At 49.7% G+C, this 26,986-nt stretch overlaps 1 protein-coding gene across 3 annotated transcripts in view; it reads right to left on the bottom strand.

Moving 5' to 3' along the window:
- CEP152 (centrosomal protein 152) overlaps positions 1–26,986 on the bottom strand; it is a 1,079,595-nt gene that overhangs the window by 332,490 nt on the left and 720,119 nt on the right. For all 3 annotated transcript variants that reach the window (XM_078684802.1, XM_078684801.1, XM_078684803.1), the window contains one exon: positions 26,621–26,777. In XM_078684802.1, the coding sequence (XP_078540928.1) occupies positions 26,621–26,777 (157 nt within the window). The remainder of the gene's footprint in view (positions 1–26,620; positions 26,778–26,986) is intronic.

The raw sequence follows: 26,986 nt of genomic DNA, 5'->3' as shown, positions 1-26,986 counted from the left end.
AGCTGAAGAAACGCATATGAATTTGAATGAAGGGTTAATGGACAGGAGGACAAGCAGAAGGGTCAAATAGGCGTGAAGGATGAACAAACCGGGGGGCAAGCCGGGTTGGACAGATAGGAAGAAGGGATGGTCGGAGACAGGTGGACAACCGGAAGAGACATGTGGACAGGATGGGCATACAAGCAGATTAACTGGTTGAAGAATGGGCAGACGGACAATAATAACGCCCGGGTGGATACCCTGGCAGACAGATGGACAGAACAGATGGATGGGTACTTAACTTGGCTAAAGCCTCTGCCTGCGCCGGACTGAGATCGCCCACTCTCCCACTCATGGTGTCAAAGACTGAGGGCCCTCGTGGCTGTCAGTGATACGGCTCAGTCCTGCTGTTCTTGTAACTCTGATCTTTTCTCACTTCGTGTATATCTTTTTCTGCTTCCTCACCTCTCCTTCCTTCTCTCGACTCTTTGTCTCTCAAGCAGAAACACTCTCTTGAGCATCCAAACCGCACCGGCCCTGCCAATCCCCTCAATGCCCCGCCACTCCCCTGTTCTCCTCACGTCTCTCTTCTTGTACCTTCTGCAGTCTTTGCTCTCTCAGAGACCCGTCTGTTCCGGTGTTTTGTCTCTTCCTGCAGCTTTCCCTTCCCCTGAGCCCCGGTGTTGTGTAATAATACTTAGCACCCATGGGGAAATGCGTCTTCTCTGCGCTGTTTTCGCAGCGCTTTCTTATTGGACAACTCGGGCGTCTTTTCTGTAGCCCGAACCCTCAAGGAGAAGGCATCGCTCCCCGCCTCGTAGGGGCAACGAGAAGCAGCTGCGCTCGGAGCACTACTACTGCTAGAAAGCAACTGCAACCTTTTTACCCAGAACATAACAAACCCCTTCAGTGAAGGTCTCTGTGAGGCACTGCACGGGATCGGTTTGTTCACCTTCCCATCAGCTCTTATAACGGGTAACGACAGCCTGTCTGGAGAGGCCGAGAAATACAGACATCTTTTAAACTGCCGTAAACTAATTACGTGTTATGCACCTGAAATTGTCTGACTAAAGACCAGACCCAGGCCCGAAAACAACGCTTTAATGCAGCAAATATACAGTTAGGGGCGGGGCTCAGCACAAAAGCGTTGAGAAATATCTATTATTTCATTATTTTGCCACTTGTAGGTCCCTAGCTTGCAACAGCTTGCAGCAAAATGTACAAATCCAAATGTGCTGGTTCCTGAGCTCCCATCCCCCACTGTGGCAGCCGCGAGGGGTCAGTCACGGATAGTGTGTGATGTCGAGGTGGACAGCAGCGGAATGGTTGATTCATGGGATGTCTGGACATCAAACAAAAGAAAGCTACCACATGCAAACAGCAGCAGCCACCCTGACACTGCGTCTTCTTCACATGTCTGGTGGCTGAGGCTTTTCCGGAGCATACACGGTTCCCGGAGCAGTTTTACTCAGATAATAATCTAAAGCCCATATTTTGGAAACACTTGGACTGTGCCATCTCTTTCACTGGAAGGTGAGAGGGTCGTCGTTTCACGCACTGACTTCTCATTGAAGAGGGAGAACTTCAAAGCCATTTCAGACACACTGCTGACGTCATTCCATTCTCCCCTACTATGCACGGACAGCGGGAGGGGGGCGGGTTAACGGACAGCGGGAGGGGGGCGGGTGAAAGGGCTCACGGACAGCGGGAGGGGGGGCGGGTGAAAGGGCTCACGGACAGCGGGAGGGGGGGCGGGTGAAAGGGCTCACGGACAGCGGGAGGGGGGGCGGGTGAACGGGCTCACGGACAGCGGGAGGGGGGGGCAGGTGAACGGGCTCTGGTCCGGTGTAAACTGTGGGGTTCCCAACATCCAGGTTAAATCCAAGAGCCCCCGGGCGGAGGCACAGGGCGAGGAGAGCTGCCATGGTTGGTCTCCTGGGTTCTCTGTGCGGACCGGCGCTGTTCTCTGCCTCCTGTCCTGTCTCTACGGCCCCTGCTCCAGACTGCTCTTAAAACCGTGGCTGCGGGCTCTTTCCTGCCTGTGAGTCACTGCAGCGGGGCCTGGGAGGAGTCTGCCGAAAGTCACCAAGCCCCCTCTAACTCCGTGACAGAGGAGAGCTGCGGGCGGAGGGAGGTGGGGGGAGCGGGACAGAGGAGAGCTGCGGGCGGGGAAAGGACAGCGGGAGGGGGGCGGGAACACGAACGGCGGGCAGGAACGGGCACACGCGTGTAGGCCAGTGCAGGAATCCGGGATACCTCCCCGTGAAAGTAAAAAACACTAAACAGCAAGCACTCACCTGGACTTCCTCCGGCGCTCCAGCCGACTCCTGCAAAAGCCAATTCCAAATGACAAAAACATGGCGACCAAAAAAAACCAAAAAAGGAAAAACCCACCGCCGCAATGACGACATCGCAGAGGCGGAGAGGGAAAAAATTTCGGGAACGCCCCCGAATCTGGTCCGGCCTTGACGGACAGATACGGCTTTCAATGGCTAGCCTCCATTTATGGAGCTAGCCAATGGAAGCAGGGGCGGGACTAAGCAGTACACTGTAGGGACATAAGATTTCTCCTGGGTGGAGCTAGGAGCTCCAGCCCCAGGCGAAACCTAAAAAGGAAATACTTGACCCACATCTTCTTTCCAATTATTGCTTTTTTCTCTACTCCCACTTTTTGCAAAAAATCTTAGAAAGCTGGGTCAATGCGCAGGTAGCCTCTTAGCATGAGGATAATAGTGTGTTTGGCAAGCTCCAATCAGGCTTTCGAACCTGCTTTAGAACGTAAACTGTACTTACAGCAGTTACTAATAATATACTGATGATTTTGAATGCTGAAGTTCTGCGACACTTATACTCCTTGACTTGTCTGCTGTGTTTGATGCGGTTTCACATGCTATCCTACTGGGAGGACTTGCCATTATTAGTGTGGAAGACAAGAACAAGACACTCAGATGGTTTGAATAATTTTTCGAAAGTTGATCGCAGGTATTGCAGATGGCAACCTTTTGCAAAGTCTTTAAAGACATCACTTGGGGTGTTCTGCAGTGGTCAGCCCGCACACTATGCCTTTTTTTTAAACATACATGTCCCGTCCCCACGGCAATCCTGCTTGCCTCTTTTAGATTACAATTCTACAGGTACGCAGATGACCCTCTTATTACCATCCACAAGGAGGGTGATATTTTTGAGCTACAGGACAAATTTAGGGGTTGCATGATTAAGACGGCCAGTTGGATGAATGATAACTCTCTCTGGCTGATTTTTGGGAATTCTTTTATCTAGTCTCCTATGTGGTGGCCCTATTCTCTGGGTAGCTGCCTGGTACTTACATCTGCTCGGAATCTAGGGGTACTTTTTGACAACAGACTCTTATGAGCAGCATATTACAAAATTAAGGTATACATTGTTCCTGCTCATGAGACAACTCAGAGAAATTATTCACTTCATTCCTCAATGCTCCAGACAGATGTAGGTGCAATTCCTGGGGTTAAAAAGACTGGACTACTGCAATGCAGTATATGTTGGATTTCCATTGTACCTCACGGATAGGTTATGACTCATACAAAATACAGCAGCCAGGTTTATATTTAGAAGGAGTTAGTTTGACAGTGGTTCCCTCCCACCCAGACAGCTTCACTGGTTTCCTATCAAGATGAGATGCCAGTTCAAGCCCCTCTATACAGCTCACAAAGCTCTCTATCTGGGAACTTGATCTCTGACATGTTTAAAAGATAAAAGATACAGCCCTCCCAGATTGCTTCGCTTGACCTCTGCAGGTTTGATTATAAAACCGAAGTTTCGCAAAACACATCTGCGTGGGATACCTTTCCCTGTAGTGAACGTACAGGCTTGACACAGACTGCCTCTTGAGTTACGACTAGAGCCTCGTCTTCTAAACTTTCGATGGGCGCTCATGACCTACCTATTTATCCATTTAGGTTTATATCTTACTATATGTGTTAAGATGTAGAGAGTATTATTTGGCTAGCCAGGAAACGCTAGGGGTAATAGTGAGCTTTACAAACAAATAAATAAAAAGATTGTTTGCATCAGACTTCATCTACTAAATGAACATTTCAACTTTTATGTTCACATGAATTGGGGGCTGAAGGGCTAAGTTAGAACTGATGTAGGGTGTAGGAAAGTAGGATCTTTCTGGCATAGATACTCCCACTTTTTGCCTGGTGTCAGTGTGTTTTGACTGTAGTTCACTGGGATCCTGCTAATCTGGACCTCAGTGACAGTGCTCTCTCCACTATATTCTCTGGTAAGTACTTTGTACACCCCACAATGGGCATACAGGGGTACCATTATAAGTCCCTAATACATGGTACTGAGGTACTCAGGGTATTGGTACACCAGAAATCTCCTATAGACTGCAGCATGTATTATGAAACACATTGGAGCCCATGTGAACTGTGTCTGCTGAGCTGACATTGCAGTCTGCATGAAATGATGCTTGCAACTTTCACTTTGGATATAAGGTTTCCGTTATATTCCGGTCACTGCACTTTTAACTTATAAGTCACCCTTAAGGTAGGCCCTTCAGGCCAAGGGCAGGGTGCATGGCTCTAAGTGTGTGGGTACCCCTGTACGAGCAGAGATATCCCTACAAAACCCAGACTCCATTCTCTGGGCATTGTAAGTGCGGGACAGCCATTATAAGGAATGTAGTGGACACTGGTAAGTCGAAATGTCCAACTACGTAAGGGCTGCCACGAACCTGATCATTTTTGGTTATCAAACATGTTGTAATCAGGCTCCTACACTGATTTCAGTGTTAGTTGCATGATACCGTGTCATGGGGGCTCCATAGAGGACTCCTCAATAACTACCTGTGTAGCCTTACAGGGTCTGCCTGCCAACCCGTGATGGTGCAGACAATAGAAATTGTTCTGCCACCTCGCTGATCAGCTTAACATGGGAAGGAGAAGCTGAACAAAGGATTTCCTGTGAAGGAGAGGTGTGACCACCTCGCCTTTCTAATTAAGTAGGATGGGGGCGCCACCAGACTGCATTGAAGGGCACATTTGGTGCCCTCCATGCATAAACCAGTTTTGCCAAGTTCAGGAGCCCTTGGCTCCCACTATCGCACAAAACCACACAAAGGACAGGGGAGTCCACCCTCTGTCCAGCTCATTCCTGTGGAGGAGACCAAAGCTCCTCCAGTTGGCCACTTGATTCTGCCATGTTGAATCCTGGCCCGTGGGAGCATCTGACTGGCTAGGACAGCTGAGTAGCATCACTGACCCCCTCTGATAGATGTACCACCAGAGAAGAGGTCCTTCCCCTTTTTAGGGTTACTTAGGGGCTCTCCTAAGGTTGAGCCCTTAGATTTGTCTCGACACACAACTCTAGATCTGACTGCCTTTCGTCTGATGACTGTCCAAAGACTCTACTGCTGGTGGTGGACACAGGAACTCTGGTCCTGACTGGAAGAACAGCAAAGACGAGACTGCTCCGGTGGGAAGAATCCTGCTGCATCTTCGTCCCTGTGCTTCTTTAAAGTTCTGTAACTCCGTGGCCATGCATCCTCAGAGTCACCAAGGACTCAAGCCTGCACCCCAGCTAGAAATAATCTATCTCTCTTTGAGTGAATGAGTCACTTCCCTGCATCTAAAGGCACCTCTATGTCAATGACCGGTTTGCTGATTCTGTTGTCCCCCAGACCTCGCCGGGCTCTGCAACACAGGGGTTGTTTTGTTGGTTCTCCAGAGGCCTGACCATTCTTTTTATTTTCTTAACATTTTTATTTCGTTTTTATTCAGACAGATATACAGCAGAACAATTCCATATACACGCACAGCACAACAGATTGCAAGTTGGACATCTTACTTAGGAAGTACAGCAACAATAAGTTGTAAAGTTCAATAACATTACACAGGTACATACTGCAAGGATAAAATGCAACTCCACATACATTAGAGCAATCAACAAAATAATGGTCATTGAGACTTTATGACGATACATGTAATCGGAGCAGGTCTAGGGGCATTTGGGCCGCTGAGTCAGGGAAAGAGGGAACGTCAGTCCACAATCACAACGCACGGTACAGGGGGTGCGGTCATCCTATTTGGGAGGGTAGGTTGCTCAAAGTGTTGGGTATTAATGCAACTATTGGGGTGTTTTCGGCAGGGTTACAGCTGCATCTGGTATAGAGTCGTCAGGGAGGGACACATCACTTTCCCTGAGCCAAATCGTGAAGGGTCCCCAAATATCTTTAGGGCGAGATGCCGTTGGCATGAGATCCCAAAATGCTGCCAGCTGCTCTTGGCAATAAACTATGTCTCGGATCAACACAGAAACTCAAGGGTTCGTGGGGGCTCCCCAATGCAGAGCTAGTCTACGCTTTGCATGCAACAGCTTCATAGCTGTTAAACGGGATGACTCAGGTCGGATCTCCTCCACGTAGCCCACCAATAAGGAACATGCCAGCGAATGTCCGGTGACGGCCTTTATGGTGTCATATACCTCCTCCCAGAATCTGGATATAACTGGGCAATCCCACGCAATGTGTAAAAAAGTGGCGGCTTCACGTTTGCACTTCCAGCAACGCGAATGCGGGTGCAGCTACGGTTTATATAACTGTAAGGGGGTGCAATAGTACCGGTGTAGAAATTTAAAATGTATAAGCCTCAGCCTGTAGTTAGGGGATACATTTCTTAGTTGTGAACAACAAAACGCCCATTGTTCGCCGTAGGCAGATCTTCCATGTCGTTCCTCCACTGCACTAGAGCCCTCGGGGCAAACCATGGAGTATTTGTTTGCGTGATAGTATATAGCCTGGTTATCAGTTTACGAGAGGTCGGTGTGGTTAATAAGTGTTCTAGTGGTTTCATAATAGCTGGAGAGGTTGGAAAAGTGGGGTGTATTGTTTTTCAGGTGGCCCGGAATTGATAATATAGGAGTATTTCCAGGATTGGTACCTGCGTGTCTCCCTGACATGTTGGCGATTCCAAAAAGGTTTTAAACAACAAATGGAGGAGTACCCCCTGGAAGAGTAACAGAGAGAAGCTCTGTACCTGGAGCTTAAGGCTCAATGGAGCACAGTGTGCCCAACCTTATAGCAGGACAAAGCATGTCCTTTTTGAAGACCTCTCACTCACCAACCTGGTTGGTGACATGCTTCATCATCGGGGTCCCACCCCGAAGGCCGAGTGCCAACAGGGTGTGCTACGACACCTGACTACAGTGGAGCGGGTTTTCTCTTTTTATATGTGCAATGACTCTACAAAGTGATAAGTGGTCTTAAAAGGGGACAATACTACTCACTGCAAGAGTGATTGAACCCCCATAAAATAAAGTGTGACACCTATGTCTAATTAGGTAGACTTCGATGTCTGAGACGTGTAGTGTTTTTTAAAAATAACGACGTGTGCTATGTGATTTTAAAATTAGGTCTACATGTTTCAACCTTCTTGCGATTATAGGTTTTCATCAGGACCAATGCAGGTGACCTGGGCAGTACGCACACGCTAAGGTGCGCCCTGACCTCGATCACGTGAAAAAGATGGGCCCACAAACTTGTGGACCTAAACAAAATATAAAAGTCTTCTCCCCACTCTGGAAGAAAAACCTGTAAAGGGAAAAGGCGGGGGGTTGGGATCACGTAAACAAGTAGACAGACATTTATTTGTACACTCAACATATATTGTGCTCATAGAAGTGACTAGCAGACATAACTGTCTGGCTGTTGACCCCTGCTTGTTGCTAGTATAGCACCAGGACACATTTTAATGCGAGGTGGAGGTGCAATAGTGTACTTAGCAGTGCATCGGTGGTAAATTCCCCAGGGCAACTCAAGGAGAGGGCCTGGCATGCCGCCTGGGGGGGTAGTTAAAAAAAGAGAGGAAAGTGCGGGCGAAATAGTGGTGCGATCAAAATAGTGCCGCGTAGTTCAAAGTCGTGGGGTATAATGCATGTCTGACATACACCCAGGGCGCTACAACTATGTATCCAAGGGGTCGGATGATCATTAAAATATTGTAGCCCTGTACGGCCCAGATATATGAGAAACATTAGGCTTACTGAGAAAGCGGTGTAAGCCGCTACATGGGCGTCCGGGTTCCAAGAGTCATGCTCACGTCACCTGGATAGAGATAAACACAGAAGCGGGTACATACCGGTAAGAGCTGTGTTGCATCATTTTCCGAGTATGGGGTGAGTCCCGTAGTAACATTGAAATGCGACTTACTAGTGGCTTCTGCTCATCAGACTGGAAACCTACTTGGTTCCTGTTCGGTACACCCCGTGGCAGTCCCTGGCTGCCCGTGTCTGCATCGAAGTATATCTGTTTCTCTCTACTTCCTGGAACGGGGCGGGGTGGGCGTGTCCGTGATCACGTGGGACAGGGAGCCAATCCCCGTACCGTGTTTCGTGAACGAGGCTTGGGAGAGGTTGCCACGGTAACACAATAGTTCGTTAGAGTGTCCCTAATAGTTGAAGCTGCTCGGTTTTATGTACACCGATCGCTCGTTAATTGCAAACGCGGTAGACACAGGAGACTGTGTCCCGGTTGGCAGCACAAACGGATAAACAAGATGTATATTAAAAATTCACAAGATAGTGAACGAAGGGAGAAAGAGACAGAAGGTAGTTTAGATGAGAGTACAGAACCTACTGGCATAGAGTTAACTATATGCTTATTAACCATCATGTGTATGACTAATACAAGTATTGGCATCCAACTGCATTGTAAGTATCCATTAGCACGGAGGGTTGTGTACAGTGAAATAGTTATCTGGCGGAAGTTACAACCAGATTAGTGGTAGTTGGACATTGTCGGTAAATACTCCATGGCCTGCTGATTACATATGGGTCAGTGGTATCATGTATATATAGCCTGAGTATTAAGTGTAAATGCACTGGTGGTCTTGATGCACAAAAAAGGTCACTCTTATCCCATGATTGAGTTCCATGGAATGTTATCGTTCAGGCCAGTCCTATGGGTGCCTAGCCTGTACACCCATCTCTGTTCCTTCTCGAATAGGCGTTGGTTTTGATTGTTTCCTGCACTGATCTGCTCAATGATTGTCCATTGTATATCTTCAGGCGTGTGCCCAGCTGTTAGATAGTGTTCTGTGAGCTTTGTCATCAACTTCTTGCACCTGATGGTGCTTCTGTGCTCGCCGATTCTCAGTTTTACTTTTCTGTTGGTCATAGCTACGTAATGTAGGTTACAGGGGCAGGTTATCCTATACACTACATTTTCGCTGTTGCAGTTCGTGTGTCCTCGGATAATCCAGGTCTTGCCCGGTTCAAGTTGTAGTGTCTTGGTGTTGGTAGTAAAAGGGCACACACTACAATTACCACATTTGTAGTGGCCCGTCACTCTTGGTAGGCCCCAAGCATTCAACACTGACTCTACTTCTGCTGCTCTTTGGGTGGGTCTGGTGTTCACTACTGCGCCATTGATGCTCCTCGCTTTTTTGTAGGCGAACAGAGGCTTTTCCATTTTATCTTACCATAGTTCAGAATGGACTAATGTTTGTTAATTACTCTGGTAACATCATTAGAGATCGTATTATACGTGGTGACACAGGTAAGGGGCGTGTCCTCAATTGTTTTTTCAGTATTCTCCAGAAGAGCTCCCCTGGGCTCGTTGCGAGCGCATTTCTGACTTTTTTGTAAGATCCTCTCTGGATAACTTCGATCCTTGAGTTTATTGGTGAGGTCACTAGCCTGTTTTTTGTAGTCGGTTAATTCACTACAGTTTCTACGTATTCGTAAAAATTGTCCGTAGGGCAAATTCTCCCGCAACGATCTGGGGTGAAAGCTTTCAAATCGTAGCAAGTTGTTTTTCACTGTTGGTTTGTAATGTGTCAGTGTTCTGAACTTTCCGTTTTTTTTCTTGATTATGAGATCTAGAAACACCAAAGGTGTTGTGATCTTTGACATACGTGAACTTGAGGTTATCATTGCATGTGTTCAACCAATTGAAGAAGGAAACCAGTAAATCCTCAGGTCCCTTCCAAATAGCCAACACATCGTCGATGTATCGCTTCCATAATAGGATATTTGAGCTGTAGGGGTTCCTGTCACGGAGTACAAACTTTTCTTCGAAGTCGTGGACGTAGAGCCCTGCCACACTTGGGGCAAAGGTTCTCCCCATCGAAGTACCCCCAGTTTGGAGGTATATTGTTCCTTCGAATTCAAAATAGTTTCTTTTGAGAGCCAGCCTTGCACATTCCAGTATGAATTGCCTGGGAGTTCTAGAGGCCCAATCCTCTTTCTCGAGAGCATTTTTCAGTACATCTAAAGTCGCATCTTGAGGAATGCTTGTGTATAGGCTCTCGATATCGAAACTCACCAGGATGGTGTCATCTTCCATATTGAGATTGTAGGAAGGTAGATCCCTGACTATGGTTGCCCCCAACTTTTTGCCTGGTGTTTTGCTGGTTTTCTGACTTAGTTGACCTGGGGCCCTGCTATTCAGGACCCCAGGCCCACTGCTCTCTCTGTTAAAATGGATTCCATGTACCCTAGGTACATATCTGATTGGATACTGAGTCACCTTATTAGTCCCTGTACAGTATACCTTAGGTATCCAAGGCATAGGTGTACCCAGGGCCTACCAGGGGCTGAAGCATGTATTATGCCACCCCTGGCTGGCCATCCAAAACTGACACAAGTGGCTGCTTGACAGCTGGGGCAAGGTGGTGTAATCACCCTTTGCTTCAGATATAGTATACCTATATCTAAACCTAAAATGGGCACACAGATCTCCTATCAGTCACTCCTATGGCAGGCCTTAACAATCCTGAAGGCAGAGTGCTTGGAATCGTGTGAGATGGTGCTCTGGCATGAGCTGAGCCTGTCTGCGGCTTTCGGGATCTATCCCTTAGCCGTTTCCATGATAGCGTCAGACCATATACTCTTAAGTGCCTTATAATCCTCGCGGTTATGGTAACTTTGGTCTGACGTTATCTAAACATGTCGTGTAAGGTGTCATACGCTTTGGAATACTACCCCCTCGCCAGTTCTGGCGACGGGGGTAGCATTCCACCCCTCTAGAGGGAGAAGACATGTTTGTAGCCTGTAAGCCCGGTTAAAGTTGAACATAGCCTCAGCTCCACAAAATGGATGCTGCCACCGAGACACAAGTCTGCCCTCCTGCTGCTGCCCTCCTGCTGCTGGGAGTCCTCCCAGCGCGGGAGGCTTGGACAAAGGGTTTCCTGTCAGGGGCGGTGCTAGCACCATCCCAGACAGGGTTTGTGTATCCCAGGTAGGCAGGGCTATAGAGGAAGGTGACTGCAAGTGGCACCCCGGTGCTCTCTGTGCATAGGCCGGTTTGAACCAGTTCCAGGGGCACACCAGCCCCTGAGCTGGGGAAAGTCCGGCAGGGGAGAGGGGTGTAACCACCCCCCTTCCTGGTCCCACCCATGGGCAGGACCTAGTCGCGTGCCAGCCCCCTTTTTGAGAATAAAGGTAGGAGCAGGCCCCCTTCCAAAGTAGATCATCTTTGAATCCTGAAACTACTTTCTACGAAAGGAACTCAAGACTTCTTCCTAAGATTTCTCCCTTGTGACTAAGGAGTAGTCACCCTGCACCCGCAGGCACCATCCAAGCATCGCGGTTTGCTGTAAGTCTCTCCTCCGGATCAAGACTGCCCAGCTCGACGAGAACCGGCTTCCCTGGCACCTCTGACCTCTACCTGCATCATCAGCCCAGCTGAGATTCGTGGGTGTGACGAGACCTCGAGGGACCGGCCATCTTCAAGACTGCACGACGCTTGCCCAGCACGACCACCGAGGGACCCTTGAGTGAGTGCTTTGGGGTTTGAGAAGCCCCGACCCTGAGCAGCTCCAGCACCGAAGTTCAGCCCTCCAGCATCCACGAGATCTGCGTGGGGCCCTTCTGCTCTTTGCTGCTCACCGCGTTGTCCAGGACACTTGCCCGTTGGCTAGTGGCCCTTCTGACGACAAACCACGACGACAACACCGCTGGTCTGGTTGCTCCAGACTGGCCCTTGCTCCCCTCCAACAGAGGAGCACCCCGGACCCTCCTGGTCCACTGCAGACGCCATTTTGAGTCCACCGCGTGGGCTTGCATTTGCCAAGAGTTGTTGCCCCAATCCTGGGTCCAGCGACGTCGACAGCAGATACCACCGTGGGACAGCTCGCACCTCCATCCTGGTCGCCGACAACGCCTCCTGGTCCGAGAGACTGCAGAGCCCAGCGTCGCCCATTCACCTGGTCGAGGTGACTTCGCCCGGTGCCATCCTGGTGCCCACCTAATCACTGGCTAGTGATTCAGGACTTGGTCCCCTCTGCTTACAGGTCTCCATCTTCATCAATCCAGGCTTGGATCACATCGAACTTCATCACTGGTCGCCTGCCAGCAACTTCTTCTTTCAGGCTCCATAGACTGCAACGAGGATTCCCGACGGCTTTTCAGACCTATGCAGCCGCAGCCCCTGGGCTAGGTAACCTAAGCATTTCGGTGCTCCAGCATAGCTTAACTATCTAAGTGTCCAGATCCTTTTTCGTTTCAGCTCTACCTAGTCGGATTAGTCCGATAACACTAACTTTGCATTTACTAGCCTCCATAGACTTTGTTCCGCATCCCGTGTGAGAGTGCACACTCTGCACCCGATCTCCCTAGGCCTCCTGCTCGTAATCTAAAGGTTCAGTAGTCTAGTCCTAGCGATCCCAAAGCAGGCTTGGATCACATCGAACTTCATCACTGGTCGCCTGCCAGCAACTTCTTCTTTCAGGCTCCATAGACTGCAACGAGGATTCCCGACGGCTTTTCAGACCTATGCAGCCGCAGCCCCTGGGCTAGGTAACCTAAGCATTTCGGTGCTCCAGCATAGCTTAACTATCTAAGTGTCCAGATCCTTTTTCGTTTCAGCTCTACCTAGTCGGATTAGTCCGATAACACTAACTTTGCATTTACTAGCCTCCATAGACTTTGTTCCGCATCCCGTGTGAGAGTGCACACTCTGCACCCGATCTCCCTAGGCCTCCTGCTCGTAATCTAAAGGTTCAGTAGTCTAGTCCTAGCGATCCCAAAGCCTCTGAGAATAGTTACTTACCTGCTAGTAATTCGCATTCCACTTTTGTAGTATATGGTTTTTCGTGCCCCTCGGGCATTTGTGTAAATTGTGCGACTTTCAGTATTTCTTTAAGAGTTTTGTATTGTGCTTAGCTCCCTGACTCATAAAGAGTTCAGGGTAGTCTTGTTATAAATAAATATACTTTTATTTTCATAACAACTTGTGTGGTGTCCTTTCACTTGGTGTTCAAAGGGTAAATGTGATGGTAAAACAGCTGGCTTAACACGCCCTCTAGAGTTTAGCCTAAAGACTGCACGTGTCCATGCTACTAGGATAGCTGATCTATCAGGTTGACTTACAACCAATCATCAATAAGGGTTGTTTGGTATGATACAAAGTGATCACTAGAATAGTGAGCACTATATATCAGGCCAACTTCTCACAGAGATCATTCAGTAGTTGTAGCAGGCTTTTGGTGTCCTGAAGGTAAGTGCTGTTTTTTTGGACCAGTTTTTTAAAGAAAACATCGCAAAAGCGGGAGAGAGGTTCCAAAAGGGAACCTAGACCAGAGACTATCGGTCTTCCCGGTGGGGGAGTCTTGTTCTTATGCATCTTCGGGAGCGTGTAAAAGTAAGGTATTCTCCCTTCACTTTTGCACAGAAAGTCGGCCTCTTGTTTAGAGATGTACCCTTCAGTTTCTCCATGTTCTACAAACGATTTTATCTCGCTACGTAGATCTTCTGTAGGATCGACAGGTAGTCTGCGGTAGTTTGCTACATCAGACAGTAGTCTCTGGCATCCAGTTTGATAGGCTGACTTATCTTGCACCACCACCCCGCCGCCATTGTCCGCAGGTTTGACTACGATGGTGTCACAGTCTATCAGTTGGTCCAAGGCGATCCTTTTTTTTCTGGTCAGGTTCAGGAATGTTTTCTTCGGGGTAAGTGACTCAACCTCGTTGAAAACCGCTTGCTCGAAGGTGGTTACCTCTACTGGGATTGTGTGTGGAGGTGGCATAAAGGTTGGCTTAGGTCGTAGACCCGTTTCGTTCGGGTCTTCATCAGAGACTGTGTCATTCCTTTTGTCAAAAAACGCCTTGAGTTTTAGTTTTCTAAAGAAGGAGGAAAGCTCACAATGAAGCTTAAATTTGTCCAAGTTCGCAATTGGTACAAAACCGAGTCCTTTGTTCAGGACTCTTTCTTCATCCTCGGAAAGGGGTCTTGTGGATAGATTAGTAACTAGGTTCTCCGGTTGCTGGGCCCGGCCTGTGGGGTCTTGGTCCGTGCTTGACCTGTGTTCTGGTCTCTGCTCCCCAGTGTACTTGGTTGCCCTGGTTGCTGTTTTTCCGTCTGCCCCTTCCCCTTCCGCCCCTGGCTAAAAAAGGTGGTCTGTAAGTATTAGGTGGGTAGAAGGGCTGTTGAAATGGCGGCTGCCATCCATACATTGGAAAGTTTTGAGGATAGTCGAAAGGACCTGGGTAGCCTTGCATTGGCATTGGGTTGAAGGATGGCCAGTTGCCTTGCATCCTTCCCCGTCCTCTTCCTCTTTGCTTTGTGCTTCCAAAAAGGTGCCTTGTGTATATATATGTCGCCTAATGTAGAGATGCCCATATCACGGGCACGTGTGATTGAGCCCTTGTCATGTAGTAAGGGGAATTGTGGGTGGAACGCCAGCGGTGTGGAGGGTGCGTAGAGCAGTGGGGTCCCTGTCTGCTTCCTCAGACCCTCTCAAGACAACGCAGGGTTTCAACTGTGTTTATTTTGTTGACATTTCTATGATAGGGTTTATAAACAGCCGCGTGTAGGGGGGTTGGGTCAGCTATGTCCTTCTCAGTGGCCACATGTGGCTGAAACGGGATGAGATGTACCCGAAAATGAAAAAATTGTGCTTGCGCGCATAATACATAGCGTTCGAAGTGGTGCGCTCCCATGCCTTCCTTCGATAGTGGACGTGTCAACAATTTCCAGCTCACCCGGGGATGGCAGCCGGCCCAGATCAGGGCAATCATGATGGACAGCAGAGATTTAAAAAAGGCCAGAGTTAAGGGTATTGGTATATTAAAAAAAAGGTATAGTAATTTATGGAGAACTATCTTTTTCGCTATAGCAATCCTATCAGCTAGTATCAGAGGCAGAGCGGCCCAGAATTTCGACTTGCCCTCCAGTCAGTCTAGTAAGTTGCCAAAATTCAAGCGCCAAATGTCTTGTAGGTCTTTGCTTAGCCACACGCCAAGGTATTTAATAGCATTTTTCCCACATGTAAGCGGAAATTCCAATGTGGTATCAAGTGGGGCATCTGTAAGAGGTAGAATAGAGGATTTTGACCAACTGATTTTTATGCCGGACATTCCGCCATAACGGAGAACTTCTCTTAGTATTGGGTTTAAATGTTCACTTCGTTTACGAACGTATAAGGTAATGTCATCAGCGTACATTGAGATGATAAGGTTTCTATCTGTGAAAACTAGACCTTGAGCGGAGTGATGCTGTCGAATTCTAGCAGCTAATGGTTCCATTGCTACCGCAAATAGTAGCGGTGACAGGGGGCATCCATCTCTGGTTCCACAGGTGATAGGAAATTGTTCCAAAATTAAACCATTCGTTTTGAGACGGGATGTAGGTTTGGTGTATAGCAAGCTGATTAATGTAATAAAATTAGGACTGAAGCCTAGCCTAGGTAGGATGGTAAACAAGAAGGGCCAAACGCTTTAGTTGCGTTCAGGAAAAGTGCGACGGCCGGTAGTTGAGGGTCGATTTGGTGGATTGTGGCAAAAAATGTGCTCAGATTGTGGGCTGTTGACCTGCCCGGAGTAAACCCAGATTGGTCGGGCCTTGCAATAGTGGCAAAAGCGGCTGTAGTCTGTTGGCGATCAGTTTGGCCAGGATCTTCGCATCTACATTAATTAATGAATGAAAGGGGCCTGTATGAGTCACAGAGATTTAATACTGTATCTGGTTTTAATAGGGAAATGATAACTGCCTCAAGGAATGGTTGGTGGTAGTTCACCCATTTCAAACGATTCTTGCTATACATCAAGCAGTCGGTGCGCACGCTCCTCTGCATATGTCTTATAAAATATGGTAGTCAGCCCATCTAGCCCAGGGGCCTTTTCGCCTGGTAAGCTCCTAATGACTTCCATGATGTCTTAGACTGTGAAGGGTTCATCTAAATAGTCCCTATTGTTCACGCTGAGCCAGAGCAGCTTGATTGAGTCCAAATATTTGCAGAGGTCGGTGTTAGGTGCACTTTGCGTGGCAGTGTATAATGAAGAATACAATGTGGTCAGATATTCATGAGTGGCTACTTGTCCTTTAATGGGGGAGGAGCTCTCATCTAACAGCTCAGCTATGAAGGCACTGTGATATGAAGTGACCCAGGTGCCCTCTCTAGTGTTTGGATATCTGTCATGCAAGACATCAGTAAGCCCGTGCTCAAGCATGATGTTGTTTAACTGTAGGGTTGTCTTGAGATGTGGATTGCAAAAGGTACCGACCCTGTCCCACTCATTGTTCAGAGTAGCGTTAAAATCACTGCCTCAGATAACCGTATCTCCACCTGTAGGCAATATCTTAGCCCATACAATAAGGAAAAATTGTGGGTCGTCAACATTTGGACCGTAGATGGCCACCAAGGTGACCTGTGTCGTCATGAGGGTGCTCGTTAGAATTACATAACGTCCGTCAAGGTCTATTTGCATGTGTGTAGTTGACCAGCCGAGCCCTCATCTAATCAGTATCAAGACTCCCCTGGCGTAGTTGGAATATGAAGCAGAGTGTATCTCCCCCCAGTATCTATGTTTCAATTTAGGGTCAGTCGCATGCTTCAAGTGAGTCTCCTGGAGGAAACGTACGTCTATATGGTGCCTACTTAAATATGTACGTATTATCCTTGCCTTTCTAAAATCATTGAGCCCTCCCACATTCCATGTAAGGAATTTAGTCTTCGTCATGGTTTAGCAGGAAAAAATTAAGTGGCATGTTTCATACATGGGGAGGATGTACCGTGAAAAGTCAATAATGGAGTAAAAAGATGTCAGTACTGCTACCTTCATTTTGCATAGAGGTGAATTTGCCCTGTCAGTATCAAAACCTAAGTTGCTATTTAACCTGTGCAAGTGCATTGTGGTTAATGATCTTGTGTCTGTAAATGCCTGTCCCACCCTCCTCCCACAACAACCTCCCAATTAGGTTGTGAGTGATACCCCCCTCTTGAAATACCCCTGTAAAAAAATAAGAACATAGGCACATGGGAGATCTCCATGTGGCGGCCTGGGATGCTGGCTTTTAACATGCCATAGGGCAGGGTGGCCAGGCTTTGACATGTAAGAGGCTAGTTAACAACCTGAACCATAACCAAAGTATTACTTATCACTATGGCCAGAGCAACAAGCGCCATTAGTAGGACTAATGCAGATGTATAAAAATGAACAGAGCCAGAATCACAGCTAGTGAATAAACATGACAGCATAATGAATCAAGTACTGTTCCGGTACGTTCAAGATAAAGAGTGGGGGACCTGCCGGTGGGCGTGGCCAGCCAGTTGCCATGGCGGACGCGACTCTTTAGAGCTCCGGCCGACACCCCTAATTATCCGCCCTACTGATCCTGATACTGTGCCATCAACGCTCAAAATAAGCGGGACCGGTGCACCGTTCATGAGAGGCATCTGATAAAACCAGTGAAGCGCCAACTCACCGGATAGCAGTGCAGCTGGTGTCCGGAGACGAAGTGCTGCACAGGACGGGCGCGGGACCGGTCAGGAGCTGTGCGGAGGAAGCCGCTGCAGGGCTGACACCGTCGCAGTCGCAGGTGGCAGTGAGTCCCTGCGGGGTTGTGGACTGCCAGAGGAGGCGCCGACGGGTCCCCGGGGGACAGAAGCAACAGACTGACCCCCCGGGGCTGGCTGAAGACGCCTGAGAGCTAACTGGAATGCTAAGCATCGTCTGGACAGGCCTGTCACGTAGCGGAGCCGAGGTGAGGAGCTCGACTGGCGAGAGCTGCGGCCCTGTGGCGGACCCCACGCCGAAATCTGCGGTGACTGGTGCGTTGCCCTACCGCTAGCGGAGAAGTGCTGATTCCCGCGAAGCCCCGTTGCGGGAGGCGGGCCTTGGTGTGGTGGCCTGTGCATACGCTGGGGGAACTCTCTACATTGCGGACATTCCGAGTGAGGGTGGGCCCCTGAAGAAGCGCGGCGCCCCGGAGTTTGCACAGCGGGGTGAGCTATAGGTGGCAGGTGATACACAAGCGGCGTGGTAGCCTGACAGTGGAGGTTGTACCGAGCCGGACGCCATTTTACAATTGGCACCATTTCATAAAAGCTGCGGTCTGGAAATAGTGAGGTGCGGTGAGGCGAAGGCAGTGTGACCCTGTTGGGTCCGGCAGTAAGAAGCATGGCCCTAAGGCGATCACCATATGAACTGAGCAGTGCATGTGGAGAGTGGGCACACAGTATAATGACAGAGTAGAGGCCCTCTTGACGGAGACCCCCCAACATACAGTGAACGCCGGGCAGCGAGTGGCAAGGCGCTGTAGCGAGCGCAGAGCCCATGTGGAGGAGACGGCTCCCCAATAGGAGTCATTAGGCGCTTGTTGGGTGATGTCAGTGAGGTGCGACGGGGCCCCTAAAATGCAACACAAGTCATACCATGCCTGACACGTTGGAGGAGGCGAAGGAGGCACGCTAGAACTGGCCCAGCTACAGAGGTGCAGGAAGTTGTGCAGGCTTATGGGTGGATAGTCGTGCTGTCTGGGATGAGAGGCCCGACGGAGACATTCTGCGACATATGCACAGCTTCTATGGCCGAGAGCTGGGGAGCGCGGGGGTGACGCACTAACGAGGAAGGTGCCACGCACAGAAGGAGCAGTATTCGTGGCACCCTGCCTGGTATTGCTGCGAGCGGAGACACGGGCTGAGGCCCATGCGTGGGCGCATAGAACAGCCTAGGAGGCGCTGACGTGCACGGTCCGCTGGCCCTAACGCAGCGGCGACTGGGTGTTTGCATAGAAAGACCCAGCAAAGGCGCCTGGTTACTGAAAGGAATTGCAAGCTGCTGCCCTGCTGCGAGCCCGGACGTCTGGCTCTGTGAGGCGAACACAGGCACATACGGACTTGAGAACCCGCCAACCCAGGGAACAGGTGACCGTCGATAGCGCGACTGGCGCTGGGAGACATACAACACTACAAGTCCCCAGCGAATGCCCATGGCGCAACAAATATTGATGGGCCGAATGCGCGCCAAACTGCAGCAAGGATCGTGCGAGTAGCCTGGACCCTGTGCAAATGGGAGCAGAGGGTGAGATGGAGCCCGCGACTACAACCCTGGCAGCCAAGATGGAATCAGTGCTCGCTGCGGTGGAGAAAATAGGCGCTGCATTGGAGTACACAGAACCTCCCTGGAGACCCGAGTAGATAAAGTCACCTCAGACTTCACATTGCTGCATGAGGACCACCGTAAACTGGCTGAGAAGGAACAGGGCCACACGCTCAGAGATCTACAGCCTATCACTCTAAATCACGCAGCTGACCTGCAAGACATGATAGACTGATACATGCTCTGGAAGATCGAGCAGAGGATGCGGAAGGGCGTTCTCGCCGCAACAACATCCGCGTGGTGGGGCTGCCAGAGGGTGAGGAAGGCGGGAACCCGCAACAATACACGGAGCATTGGCTTCGCGACCTGCTGCCCCAGGGCACACTGTCACCGCAGTTCGTGGTGGAGAGAGTGCACCGTGTGCCGGCACAGAAGCCCCAGCCAGGGGCCAGGCCGCGCCCGTTCATCTTCAGGATACTAAACTATAGAGAAACACGCAAAATGGATGATCTCAGAGTGAGTGGCTGCCAAGTTATGTTTTTTCCGGACTACACCGCCCTGGTGCAATGCCGCAGAAGTAACTATATGGCAGTGAAGCGCCAGCTTATGAGCGCTGGAATTGCCGTACTCACTGCTGCTCCCTGTTCGTCTGAGAGTGGTGGTAAAGGAGGGGACCCACTTCTTCGACTCCCCCGCGGAGGTCTGGGACTGGCTGGAAGAGACGGGCGCTGAACGGGAGCAAGACCCGCAGACCCGGAAAGCAGTAACCCAATGGGCAGGAGGAACAGACTTCGAGGACGCCGAGGACCACAGCGTAACGTGCATTTGGAGAAGGCAGCCCCGAGCCCATAAGACGTAAGGAGGGAGCGAAGAGATGTCCTGGCAGCGGTCCCTATCATCGGACCTTCGCACGCCAAGGAGCAATTGGACATGTGTATGAGAGACACCCCGGTGGTCAGTGACTCCTCATCACGGTCAACTGAAATATCCCATGACCCCAACCTGCCAGTGGTGACGCCGCAAACTGACGATGGCATCATAGGATAATGAACTAACAGGCTAAACTCTGCTGCAGGACGATCACGCAAGTAGACTCGTAACTGAATAGTGCTGTGTTCTCCCTTGGGTTGCAGAGGTGGGAGGGGCAGCAGGATCGCTGATGACACCTGCCCCCTGGGTGACAGTGCGGTTGTTGTTACACACATACCCGGCCAAAATCTGTGTGTTGCTGCAAGGGGAGGGCATGCATGGGAGGTCACCACACCTTGTGCTGACCGGACTCGCACACTTCTCGGAGCGTTTACCTAGATGGACCGTAAAGTACGAGGAAATGGAGGGGTATAGTTGCAGCAACACACTAACTATGCACGTGACCGCTAAGGCAACGTGCTGACTTAGCCTGTATTTTCTAATTGTTACAGAAGTTTGGACGACCGCTTCTCAGTTTTCGCCCTAATATTTATGTCGTTCACTGTTAAATCACTGTTTTGGTTGCAGCAATCTGGAGCATTAGTGCATGTTCTTAGCCCCCGTACACCACGGAGCGCCCCACCCCTAACAACCCTAGAGAACAAATGAAACAGTAATGACACAGGCTAATGTAGTTACGTGGAACATCCGTGGCATGCACAGACCAGCGCGGCGTTACTCTATATTTGCTTACCTCCAGGGGCACTCTGCTGGAATCGCCTTACTACAGAAAACGCACACAACACAACAGGAACTTGACAGGCTGTGCAGGAGTTGGAGGGGACAGGTGTATGGCACGGTGTACTCCGCGCATGCGCGAGGCATGATTGTTTGGGTGCGGGCGGGCATTCCATTTGTCTGTGAGGACGTGGTGACAGACCCCGACGGCAGATACACTCTGGTAAAGGGGACCCTTAACGGCCTGACAATATTACTAGGGTCGATATATGCCCCAAACGTCGAACAGCCGTCATTTCTGGCACAGTTGTCCTTGGTGTTGACACCTTACCTGGGACTCCCCTGGCTGCTAGGTGGGGACATTAACTCAGTACTCAACGTCAATATTGACAGATCCTTTCCCCCCTTCAAAGAACACCAGCTTGTCAAATGCACAGACACTCACGGACTGGCTATCCCACTGGACACTGATAGATATCTGGCGCACCCTCCACCCCAATCTACTCATACTACTGTGCGCTGCACGACTTGCAATTACGCTTGGACAGGGTAGTGGGCTCACACTCTCTATTGCACCTGGTAGAAATGTCGGAATATCTAGGTCGGACGCATTCAGACAATAACCCCTTGCGCATTCAGCTCACCTGGGAAGCTGGTCGTCCCCCCATCCCCACATGGCGCCTACAGCCTGCCGCGCTAGAGGATCCAGAATTCCGTGCATCCCTCGGAACGGCTGTCCTCACATACTTTTAACTTAATGAAGGTACGGCGAGCAATGCTCTGGTGGAATGAGATGCCCATAAAATAGCGACTAGAGGTCACTGTCTGGGGGCCACTTGAAACATCCGCAGGCGTCTATCTCTGTCACTCACCCGCCTAGAATCGCAGCTACTCCAATACGTGCGCGAGGGCAAGGGAGGGGGCAGACACTCTGACCACCTGGAAGACCTCCGGGCCCAGCACGTGGAGCTTATGGAGTAGTTGGGCTGCCATAAGTACACCGCTCACACTGCTCGAACACATGCTACAGCAGATAGAGCGGGCCGCCTCTTAGCTTGGTTGCTGAAGCAGGAAGGTCGGCGCGCCCCAATTGGAGCCATTCGTACACCAGGAGGGAATCTGGTGTACACACAACGTGAGATTCATGGTGTGATGGTGGAGCACTATGCACAATTATACCGCTCGAGGAGACGTTACCAAGGCCTAGAGCTGGAAAGATTCCTAGAGCCTGTCCGGCTGCCCACAGCACTGGCAGCACACCAGGAATCGCTCAACGGTCCTCTTACCTTAGACGAGCTCGGAGAGTCGATTCAGTCTATGGCGACCGGGAAAACGCCGGGACCGGACGGCCTCCCAGCTGAGTATTACAAAGCCTATCGGGAACCTCTGGCGCAGCGGTTACACACCCTCTCCATCGTCGCTCTGGAGAAGGACACGCTGTCACACTCGATGAGCGAGGCCTACCTGGTGTCCCTGCTGAAACCAGATAGGGACCCCACAACCCTGGGATCCTATAGACCTTTGGCGTTACTCAACACACGCTATAAGATATTCGCCAAGGTGTTGGCAGACCGGCTGGCACTGGTGGTCCCTGAGCTGGTTCACAGTGACCAAAATGGGTTTGAACCAAAACACAGCCCATCGCTAAATCTGCAAAGGTTTTTTAGGGTAGCATCGTATAGTGTGGGGACGTGGCCCAGAGCGGGGTGCCTTGTGCTGGACTTAGAAAAGGCCTTTGATTGTCTCGAGTGGAGCTACCTAGCGGCGCTACTAGCAAGATATGAGTGAGGTCCCTGATTCCTACAGATGGTTGGCCTCCTGTACAAGAATCCCACTGTCAGAGTTCGGTTGGGGCCCTACATCTCCGATGCCATTCCAATATGCCGGGGCACCAGACAGGGGTACCCGCTATCGCCCCTACTGTTCACCCTGGCAATTGAGCCCTTAGCAGCAGCGCTGCGTGTGACGCTGGGAGGTGGAATACCCCTGGGTGACGCGGTACACCAAGTGTCGCTATATGCGGACGATCTCCTGATCTACATAAAAGACATAAAGAATATACCGGTATAGCTGGCAGATACCCTACGCGAGTTCGAGGCTATCTCTGGACTCCGCGTGAACACTGGCAAGCCGTGCAACTACGCCTTCGGGGAGGGAAGCGGAGACCCGGGTTACACGTTACATGGCACGAGGGTGGAGTGGAGAGAGGGCACCTTCCGATACCTGGGCATCCAGATATACCGTCAACCGACGTAGCTATTTGACGGGAATCTGGGACGGGCCTTGACGGCAATCAATGCGCAGGTACGCTTCTGAAATACGCTCCCGTTGTCGGTCGCAGGTAGAGTGGCGCTACCCAAGATGGTGATCCTACCTCGCCTCCTGTATTATTTCGCTAATCTCCCTCTATATATCCTAGCATCTTTTCTCGCCACACTTGCTGGGTTGCTCAGGGATTTCCTTTGGGGAACGCCAGACATAGACTAGCATTGGCGAAATTGTACCTGCCGACCGACCACGGGGTTCTTGCTGCGCCCTGCTTTGAGCATACTACTTGGCCGCACAATTACAGTGGGTCTCCCACTGGCTTGCAGACAGGGGCAGAGACGACACGGTGACTACGCTCCCTCCCTACTCGCTGGAGCAAATCACTAGGCTTTTCCACCCAGCCACTAAAGTCACTGGGCTGAGGCCACTCCTTCTAGCGGTCGCATATAAATGTTACCGCCGACGCCGCCTCTACCTCACCAGAAAGCTCAACCCCTAGGCGCCAGCAATACCTATAGAGGGATACCCCGCCGGATCTGGAGAACTAACACACGCCGAGCTCTGAGACTGGCACGAAGTGGACGTGCAGACATTTTGAGATCTGCATCAAGATGGAGAAATCCTACTATTTAAATCCCTCGCTGAGAACACAGGACCGCCACTGTGGCACTTCTTGAGACACAGATCGCTGATCAAAACGCTAACTGCCAAATGGGGGGACATGACTACAGAACCGATCCAACACCTCACCGTACAGTACCTCCACGTTAGGGGAAGGGGCAGGCATTTAATTCACTGGTTTGCGGCGTCACTCCCAACACACGCCGCGATCAGCCTCGACCCACTCTGCCGCAAGTGGGAGATAGATCTGGAGCGCCAGTTGGGAGACAGGGAATGGGAAAGTGTTGAAGAGCCCAGTCCGCATACCCAGAAATGTGCGTTTTAGACAGATACAGCTGTTAATAGTACACAGGGCATATCTTACCCCTGAGCTGATTAACAGATACTTCCACTGCGAGGATGCGGTGTGTATATGCTCTGGGACTGTCCCGAGCTGCAAACCTACTGGAGGGCAGTCAGTGAGTGGTTGCATACATGCACAGGGCGCGACATCCTCTTTGAGTGGCCCACTTACCTCTTACATCAGTTCCATAGAACTACGACCACAAAAGTTACATCTTGGTTTCTTGACCTGGGACTGGTGGTTGCCAAGCGCCTTCTTATGAAGCGGTGGAAAGCACGGGATCCACCACACGTACATGCATGGCGATAATCACTTTTAGCTTGGGCCAAATCGGAGGAACTTGCTATAGTGAGGGAAGAAACAATGGGACTGAGAAAAGAGCCCATAGCCATCCAGTGGGAGGGGACTACTCCAGACCCTGCGACAGACCGGGGGGGATAGCCTGGGCAGGCAGCTGGCGGACAGTTGATGAGACACTGCACTGCTGCCATGGTTTGTTTAGTTTTGTTAGTTCAAACAGTAACAACTGTTCAATTGAATCTGTGGCACGACTGGAAGAGACTCTGTAGTACATGCTGATGAGACCATGCAATTACTGTTTGTAACCCTCATTCACCGTGACATAGACAGCACGGGAGGATTTGCCCGGATCCAGTATTTGTGGGGGTATAGCCATGTATATCCTGTTTAGCGTTCAAATTGAATGACAAGCCTGTATCATGGCTGGACGGAGTAAGGTATTGATGGCTCTCGATGTGAAGCGTTGCCTTTTCAGGATATGTAATTCAAAGCAAAAATGAATAGAAACAGATTTGAACGAAAAATAAAAAAATAAAGAGTGTCTGTCAGACATTATCACTCAGCTGCAGTTCGGAAACGGGTTGCTGCGAAGTGCGAGGAAGCAACTTCCGCAGGCAAATATGCTTGGTGCTGATTTAGCGTCCGTAAAATGGACATCACAAGTGATTTTTAGCTTAGTTGGATACAACGTAGCAAAAGGATAGAGGCATTCTGTAGAATGCGTTTAGCTGGTGCAAACTCCCTGCGTGCGGCCTGGACAGCAGGAGTGTAGTCAGGGAAAAAGGATAGTTGGTGCCCCTGGTCGGTTATAGGGCTTTTAGCTCTGGCCTCTTTAAGGACTGCGTCCCTGCCCCCACAAATCAGGAGGTTTAGTGAACGTGGCTACGCTCCCGGAGGAGGGCCCAGTGATCAGTGAGTGCTCTCCACAATCATGACCTGTGAGAGCGCCGAGATGAAAAGTTCACGCAGCAGACTCTCAATAAATGGTTCCATTTTCAGGATTGCAGTAGATTCTGGAAGCCAATAATTCGTAGGTTGTTGCGTGTAGAACGTGCCTCTAAATCTTTATTCTTAGCTTTAATCACAGCAAGAACTTTCTCCATGCTTAATATTTGCGTTCTGGATTCCGCCTGAGAGTCTTGAGTATCTGACAGTCTGTTCTCCAGGATATCTAAATGAGCCTCATGAGTGTCTGCGCCTTTTTTGACAGTGTTCAGGCTTGAGGTGAGTGTATCTATTTTGGGCAGTGTCCGGCTCAGAGCTCGCTTCTGTTGTGCCGGTTTGACTTTGCTTTCAAAGGGAAGCTTAGGCTGCTTAAGGTCTGTCTTACCCATGGTACCAAGCTGTGAAGCAGGTCAATCCAATTGAATCCTCAGATCTTGCCAGGATATTTGAGTTAGAGCTTTCAGCCTTTCAGGTTGCGCTCTGGATCCAGCCTGTTGGCGCGGAAAGAAAGTAACCGAGGCCAGCGCGCTGGGGTGGCACATACATGGGCATCGCGACATCACTTCTGACGTGGAGCCGATCTCAAAACTGCTCAAGGTTTTCGAGATCCAGGCTGACACCTGAGGAATATTCTAACGTGAGAAATCTGCGGTTAGAAGTCTCTATTAGCGGTTTACATTTTCCAGCTGCTCTGAATATTGCATGCTCTCCAAATGCCAAAGGAGGTTATCATGCAGCGGGTTAGGGGCCCCAGCAGGTCTACTAATGCAGCCCAAGCTAAAAGCAATTTTAGCAGCTGAATTTTCCTGGTGTTTTCCTATATGGTAATATGGCTGCGTCCATTTACAATCTGGGCTTGGGTGGCAAACAGGCTGGCGAGAGTGTGAAAAAGAACCAACTATCTCATGTGTCAATAGGGTGAAGGAGAAAGGATTTCCACACCAGGAAAAACATTTGGCATGTAGAGAAAAATAAGCTAGCAGTTAAATTCCATGGTCCAAACATAACAGTACTCATCAGCCAAACCACGTTCAACACTGTGAGAGTTCAACTGATTCTGAGCTACCTATTTTGGACAGAACATAGGCTTTAATAGCTTTCTTAGTATCTAAATCTTGTTCTGATTCAGAAGGTAAATATCTTAAGAAATACTGCATTAAACACAAGTATTTAAACTGTTACAATTACAATGTCTGCTAAACACAGTACTCACCCTTCATGCTTCCCGTCATCTTTTAAAAGTTGTTGCAGGCAGATCAAATAGTATTTACGCATTTTTCTGGCCGTCTCCTGGCGCTCTCTTAATACCTCTGCTTTGAGCATTTCAGCAGCTCTCTCTCTACTCTCTTGGATGTAACGAATCATATCATCTACATATGTATGAAAGAAAAGAACATATCAATTACAATTAAGAAAATAAATGTCAAACACATTCACGGTAGGTCTTCACAAAATTGATACTTCAAATGAAAAAGAGACTTAAAAATACTAAGACTAACAGAGGACTTTGGAACAAGGGTGAACAATTCAAAATAAACATTTAATGGTTCAATCACTGGGTAAATGCAAATAAAATTGT

Source organism: Lissotriton helveticus, chromosome 3_2 (genome assembly GCF_964261635.1).
Source record: "Lissotriton helveticus chromosome 3_2, aLisHel1.1, whole genome shotgun sequence".
NCBI lineage: Eukaryota > Metazoa > Chordata > Amphibia > Caudata > Salamandridae > Lissotriton > Lissotriton helveticus.
Note: the sequence above shows the minus strand (reverse complement) of the source record. Positions and strands in the feature narration are given on the sequence as shown.